Raw genomic sequence first — 7462 nt, forward strand, 5'->3', positions numbered from 1 at the left:
TTAACATTTCTTATACATAATGAAAGTACATGGACATAACTTGGAATGCAATTTGTGTACAAGTATGATTTCTTTAAAAATAATGTATGTCGGAATCCAGTGCCCCACTTGAAGTTCAACAACGGTGGCACTACATTTCCCAGAATACAAAGCGACATGTATCATTGCATTTGTTTAACGTGTTGTGGCCACAAGATGGCGTTGTAGACCTCTGCACAAATTAGCAGCTAGGACCCTTAAGCAGTCTATCGTAGAAGCCATAGTCTGAGTTTTAAAACTCAAGAAAAAGTTTCTCACTCTGGGTAAGACTACCTCGTAGTTTCTAATTAATTATCAATCATCAAGACGCTTTAGCTCTCATGGAAATTGATAGAGCGGCATAATAACACATTAACAGATAGTGACTAGTCTCTGGGCGAACCTGGAGGATAAATGGAGCACTTCCTAGTCGTGACAAGTTATGGGTCCCGTTCCGATATTTTCAAATAAGTTATTTGTTTCAATTTAGCTCTGTATTGTTCACACATTTTCATATTAAGTCGACGTTTTGTCAACTGAATAAAGATAAAATTAGGTGTGTTTTCGCTGGGTTCCTACATTAGGTGAAAGCGATGCTCAAAGACTAATTTAGGTCTTCGAAGAACGAATTGGAACGTAGCAGGAAGTCGTACTGTTGAAGAAGAATCAGGTGGCGGGAACGACTACACGTCTAGTTAAAGTATAATAGCTTTCAACTGGTTAACGTTGTAAAACTTGTGTTTGTAGTGTAGCAACTATTTATTTTTGGCATAATATCATAAGAAGATATCCTTAATAGTAAGTAACGTCCCTCATCGTCAGTGTTGTGGCCTGTTGTGTGGTGCGAGATATTTTCAGTGAACACTTAGCTAATGCAATTATGTCCTGTCCATAGACTGTTTATAGCTGCATGTCATGGAGGCTAAGCTAGATTTCTCTGTCAGTTGAATGGATGATAACTAATCTAAAGTTAAAGGACACTGCAGCAGCTTTGCCAGTGAACTACCCTCTAGTACAGCTACATATCCATCAAATTATATGATTTTATGGTATTTAGCCTAGTTGTATATAGTTAAAGGGGCGTTCCACCAATATTACACATAGTCATTCTCATGGTTAGTACTACTAATGTCGTGAAAACAGTTGTATACTGTTCCCAGCTTTGCCAAGACTGAGAAAATAACCCTTTATGTTTAGAGGTTATCTCAGCTGGGGCATGGAGACTAACAAAGCGTGCTTTAAAAATTGAGGAGAGGGTTTTAACGAAGAGATGCTATTGAGTTGGGATGCTAATGAGTGTAATCTAGCCTTTTTGCAGCTTGACCAATACTATTGACTTAATGTCAGGATACCTCAGCCTCTGCTGCTTCAATTTTAACCATGCTTTTTTAATCTGTTCTTTTTAGTCCCTGGACTTTATCAAAGTGCAATACAAACTACTACATATGCCCATACATATCGCAGAATGCAATGTAATGAGATGTGTTACTTTTTTGTGTGTATGGGTCAGGGGTGATGTGTGCCTTGGCTTTTACTGAGGTCATGTTTTTTTAATAACTTTTGTCTCCTCTCCTTCGCCAGACTGGAGCAGGCCAGGCATGAGTGGCGCACACCTGGACGAATGGCAGAGGAGGTCCTTTGACATTTTATCTGGCAACTGTACACCTGAACAGAAGGCCGATGCCTACCGGGCCCACATCCTCTCCATTCAGTATGCATGGGCAAGCTCCCAGCTCTCTCAGGCCGGCATGGCCAGCCTGCTCAGTACCTACTCGGAACGCTACGCCGCAGTGCTGGACTCGGATGACCCCCGCACAGGGCTTAACAACTATGCAGAGAGCGCACTGCATCTGGCCCGCAGTCAGAGGAACTACAGTGACAAATGGGAATCGTCTCTGACCATGGAGAGTGTGCTGGAGTTGCCCTGCGTGCAGAAGATGATTCAGGCTGGGACTGGGGGAGGAGGCTCCCTGGTGGCACCAGGAGATGTTAACATATCTGTAGGGCTAGAGAGCAGAGGCAGCTCCCTGTCTGCTCCCTTTACTGCAGTCAGGTCAGAGGCTGCATTGTTCAAACCTGTAGGACCACCACAGCCTAAAACAGAGGTGAACAACACTGCCAGTAATCCTGTTACTAATATTACATCAGAGAGGCCAAGAGGCTCTGAGGGGATCTCCGGTAATCCATACTCATTCTCCCGACCTCCAGCCCGACCACAGTCTGTGTTTAGTCATCCTCCTTCAGTTCTTCCACAGGGAAACCCTGGCCCAGCAGGGGGCACACAAAACTATCAGTCCTCTTTCTTCCCCACCTCCAACCCTTCTAAGCGGAAGAATTTTTACAACCCAGATGGAGGGGATGGTGGCAGGGGGCAACATGGAAATCAAGCAGGCACTGACCCGCGAGCTGGAAGCAACTTTAAAACGGCTCGCGAGCAGTTTGTTGTTGATCAACAGAAAAAACATTCCCATCAGACACAAAGAGGTCAGACCACTGGGGTGGCAGCAACTGTGAAGAAATCTCTGGGTGCTAACAGACCTCGAGGTGCATTTTCTAAATTTGTGTCACCTATTCCACGACAGGAGGAGGAAGAAGGTGGGGCGAGCAGTAATTCCAATCAGGAACCTCAGATCCTGGATGAACGTCTGAAAAACTTTGAGCCAAAGATAATCGAGCTGATCATGAGTGAGATCATGGACCACGGGCCTCCTGTTGCCTGGGATGACATAGCAGGCCTGGAGTTTGCCAAGACCACCATAAAGGAGATTGTGGTTTGGCCCATGCTGCGACCTGACATCTTTACTGGCCTCCGTGGTCCACCCAAAGGCATCCTGTTGTTTGGACCCCCAGGGACCGGAAAAACTCTGATAGGAAAATGCATAGCTTGCCAGTCAGGTGCCACCTTCTTTAGCATCAGTGCTTCATCGCTCACATCCAAGTGGGTGGGTGAAGGAGAGAAAATGGTGCGAGCCCTGTTTGCCATTGCCCGCTGCCACCAGCCTGCTGTCATTTTCATTGATGAAATTGACTCACTGTTGTCCCAGCGGACAGACGGGGAGCACGATTCGTCCCGTAGGATAAAGACAGAGTTCTTGGTTCAGCTGGACGGGGCAGCCACAGCAGCCGAGGACCGCATCCTGGTGGTGGGCGCCACCAACCGACCTCAAGAGATAGACGAGGCTGCCCGACGACGCCTGGCAAAAAGGTTATACATCCCCCTGCCTGAGGCAACCGCCCGATGGCAGATAGTGACTAACCTCATGGCCCAAGAGAAGAACCAGCTGATAGAGCAAGAGCTGGAGAGCGTGGTAACAGCCACCAAGGGCTTTTCGGGGGCTGATATGACTCAGCTATGTAGAGAAGCAGCTCTGGGGCCCATCCGCAGCATCCAGCTCAGTGACATCGCCTCTATCACTGCAGATCAGGTGCGACCAATCCTCTACAGTGACTTCCAGGAGGCTCTGAAGACAGTGCGACCCAGTGTCTCATCAAAAGACTTGGAGCTGTATGAAGAGTGGAATAAGACTTTTGGATGTGGACGTTAAACTTGGCTCCTCATCCTGATTATCCTCTACCTCTGTTAAAGTTATGTTAGGATGTTATTTTGAACTGAGTTGAGATAAACACTTCAGCTCTGGATAAATCTATAGATCTTAAATATTTCCTTTGTTGCACACAAGGCACATAGAGTGGGTGGACAAAATAGCAGGAGCACCTTACACTATTGCCTTACAATTGGATCAACAACTCTGTGACAGTCTCATCAAAAAGCCTGAAAGATTATAAGCTTCACAAAGATAATTTTCTAAATGCAGAGATGTGTGTTAGATTGCATTACACTGAGCAGGTGTTTCTGTTATTTTGTCCACCCCCTGAGTGCCCAACGGGTCATTTAATTAAACAGTTAATCTCTTTACAACCAACCTGATGTTTTCCGATCCATTAATATTACTCTTTACTCACAGGCTGTTGTAACTACACTTGAAACTAAAATATAAACATATCAGCTGAAGTGAATGGTGTGTTAACATAGTTTTTGAAAATGCAGCCATATACTTGTTATAATTATAGTTATTTGTATTCACAGTAATCTTCGTGGTGAGAGAATGAAAGACTTTTCTGTTTGGAGAAATTGCTCTGAAAATTGTTTAATGTAATGCATTAAAATTATTTTCAGGAGCTTGTAATGGCCAGACTCTTCTGTTTAGATAATAATTTTACCTTTGCTTTGTGGTTTTGTGTAAGCATTAGGCACCATGTTGGGTACATGAACTGTGTTCCAGATGAAGCATTGAGCTTGTTTTAAATTCCTTTATAGCAGTTAGCATCATTTTTGTAATACTTGAGGATGGACATCCAGCATATTTAGTATTCATTCCCAGAGATATTCTCACCTATATCATATACAGTATATCAAGACAGAACATTTTCTCATTGCTTTAGTTTGTTTCAATTAATTGCATTGCCAGAATTGTATGTTTTCCTAATAAAATGAAATTTTGCCCTGATCTACATGTTTGTTTATGTCTGAGAATTGAAACAAATCAATAGTTATCTCCAGTACATTGTGGCATTTCCCCACTTGATCCTCCTCCCCATCTAATCCACAGAGGGCAGTGTGATCACTTTGTTGAGAACTTTATTTGTACATCTCTATAACATTTTGCCTTAAGTCTTGTCCTGAAATATTCCTGAGGCTGGATGTGCTGAAGAAGTTAGGCAACACAGAGAGTATCCAGGGTCTCGTATAAAAAACTCTGAAAACTTTACATTTGCTTTTCCTCCCTTCCTGTACTGTACTGCAATGCATCCCTTTTATTAGACAATAAGCATGAGCTCCATAATTTTAATTTTAGCTCTGATCCTGATCCACAGGGTTCATGGCTGGTGTAGATGAATATATTTCAAAAAATGTGTCCAGTTAATTTCTCAGCTATCAGTATTAATAAATAAGATGGCCACTCTCCTCCACACAGCGGAAACGTGGTTAATTCATCGCCAACTGGTAGTTCTGGTCAACAGAGATTCTTGTTGATGTTCTTTGAGTTGAATGCCTCACTGGTCATACATACACTGTGCTATTGCAGAGGACCATTATAGATTGTGCACACATGAAATGAAATTCTCATGTAAATTTAATGAAACAATCTGAAAATCTGGAAGACCATGAAAAAAGACTTTCATTTATTTTTCATCTTTTTGTCAAGTCCCTGATAAATATTTCAGACGCATGTGGTTGGCCACTGTATTGAAACTTTGTTGAATTAGCCAGCAGCGAAAGTAGTCACACAACACCCCCCCGGGCATCACCGAACACAGGGACTCCTCACAGCTGGACCGGGACATATGCACAGAATTCCTCCGGTGCCGGTGGGATCCATAGAGTATGGACTGAAAACCGTGCCATATGGTATAAGTTTGTAACTCAATTTGAAGGTGGCTGTGCAGCAGTGGTCACATCTGGGGTTGTGTGGTCACAAACATACACATTACACAGTACATTTATTTATGACACTAAATAATTAATGTAACTTTACTGCCTATATACTTGTTATTTAAATTTGGAATACTGACATTTGAAATTGAAATGCATCACCTGCGACTTGGGGTATTTAAGTAACCTGGAGATCAGGTATAGACAGTGGTGGAAGAAGCACTCAAAACATTTACTTTTTCACCAATAAACCGTTAAGATTTTAATGAAATCAAATCTGTTTTTTTATATTATTTATGGTCGGCATTTTTTCAGCAATAGCAATCCAATGCATTTACATTCTGTAATTACTTCTCTAAATCGTAGTTTTCATTGTTGGTGGCGGGGTCCGCCATTTCCAAACTGGATTCAGATTGCCTTCACACGCACGAGGGATTCATAGGAAACAATGCAGCATGTAATCCAGTGTAATCTTTTTTTTTTAACTACTCGAGCCTTGTGCAGCATGAAATCAGATTGGATTTGCAGTTATTATTAAAACAACATGAATTTGTTTGGCTGTGTTGTAAGTGTAAGTGTTGTAACAAGATAAATCTGAGGGGTTGTGACATAATTAATGGGGTAGGAAAGAAGGAAAAAAAGTTTTGTTACACACATTTATATTCATTTTTTGGACTTTTCTCTAATCTTTCTTATCTCTTATTTTTTTGTTAAATATGGATAATTTTACTCTTTTGGCCTCAAAATGTTCAAATGCGACCATTTGAGAAGTTTAGAGGAGAAATGTTTCTTTGGTGGACCTGCTAACCACTCATAGACATCTGAAACGTGACAAGGGGCCCCAAGTAGACACTGCTTTTTTGTAAGTTGTCACAAGCCAGACAGGTTGGAAACCACTGGTTTAATCTTTAATCTTTTATAAAACAATCCAATGTATTTAATGTAAAATCTTAATCTGAAAAGTAACAAGTAACTATAGATGTTAAATAAATGTAGTGGTACAGTATTTCTCTCTGAAATGCAGTGGAGTATAAAGTAGTCATAGAAATACTCAAGTAAAGTACAAGTACCTCAAAATTGTAAGTAAGTACAAGACCCTATACTTGATGCACAAATTCAAGTATACAGAACAGCTTTATAGTTAGTTAGTTGGTTTTTACAACGATCAACTTGCATTCCCAAATAGATATCCAATCATGTGAAGAAAAGCCAAGAGAGGCAATCAATTGTGCATTTAATTGTGCAGTCGGCCCCTCATGTTGAGAAACACTAGTTGAAACAGTGACCAAATTCAAGTTTTCCAGCGACTATTCTGTTATGGCTGTCCATTAATGGGACACAGTCATGTAAAGTACTAACGGCTTGTTGGATCCTGTTAACAGCACAATTGGAAGTGGTTAAATTTGATTCTTAAAGGAGTATTTCAGTCAGCTGGCTGAAAGGGGAAGTGAGATTTGGGATTCTGGCAGGGCCAGAGTTGGTTGGCCAGATTATCCCTCTCATGCAAATGCCCTCCCTCCCCTGTTGGGTCCCAGTCAAGCGTGGGGAGGGGGGGCTCAGCGCTGGCCACAGCTGCTTCCCGTTTCTGCTAAATCACACAGCAGCCATCTGGACGAGGCTGTTGCCGCACAATGCCGCCGAGCTCCTCTGTCGGCCTCGGCTGAGCCTCCAGACAGGCCTAGCCCTCTGAGCCCCGGCCCCTGCCTTCTGCTCCAGTGCCTGATCCTCTCTGTCCCTGCTCTCTTCTGCTGCCGCTCCTCTGAAGACCAGCGGGACTCTTCAGGTCCTGGACACAGCACATGTCAACATGCTGGTGTGTGTGTGTGTGAATGGAGGGTCTCCACACTCATAACCACCCTTTTGTGTGTGCTGCTTATGCTACCAGTACTCCCTTGATGTCACAATTTTAACACAAGGTCTCTGAGCAGACAAATGCCACTGTGATGTGTTAGCCTTGTATTCTCTGTCTGTTTGGCATCCTTGTGAATTATAAGATAATACGAGACAATG

The 7462-nt window shown here is 42.7% G+C and overlaps 1 protein-coding gene across 3 annotated transcripts; it reads left to right on the forward strand.

Moving 5' to 3' along the window:
* Nucleotides 1-186: 186 nt before the first annotated feature.
* fignl1 (fidgetin-like 1) lies at nt 187-4526 on the forward strand. 3 transcript variants are annotated; one of them, XM_044215246.1, is made up of 2 exons: nt 187-302; nt 1600-4526. In XM_044215246.1, the coding sequence occupies exon 2, from the start codon at nt 1617-1619 to the stop codon at nt 3561-3563; it is 1947 nt and encodes a 648-aa protein (XP_044071181.1). In that variant the 5' UTR covers nt 187-302; nt 1600-1616; the 3' UTR covers nt 3564-4526. The 3 variants fall into 3 exon arrangements, with proteins under 3 accessions (XP_044071181.1, XP_044071180.1, XP_044071179.1); XM_044215245.1 differs by lacking the exon at nt 187-302 and adding an exon at nt 591-718; XM_044215244.1 differs by lacking the exon at nt 187-302 and adding an exon at nt 636-816.
* Nucleotides 4527-7462: the final 2936 nt, after the last annotated feature.

Source organism: Siniperca chuatsi, linkage group LG11 (genome assembly GCF_020085105.1).
Source record: "Siniperca chuatsi isolate FFG_IHB_CAS linkage group LG11, ASM2008510v1, whole genome shotgun sequence".
Taxonomy (NCBI): domain Eukaryota; kingdom Metazoa; phylum Chordata; class Actinopteri; order Centrarchiformes; family Sinipercidae; genus Siniperca; species Siniperca chuatsi.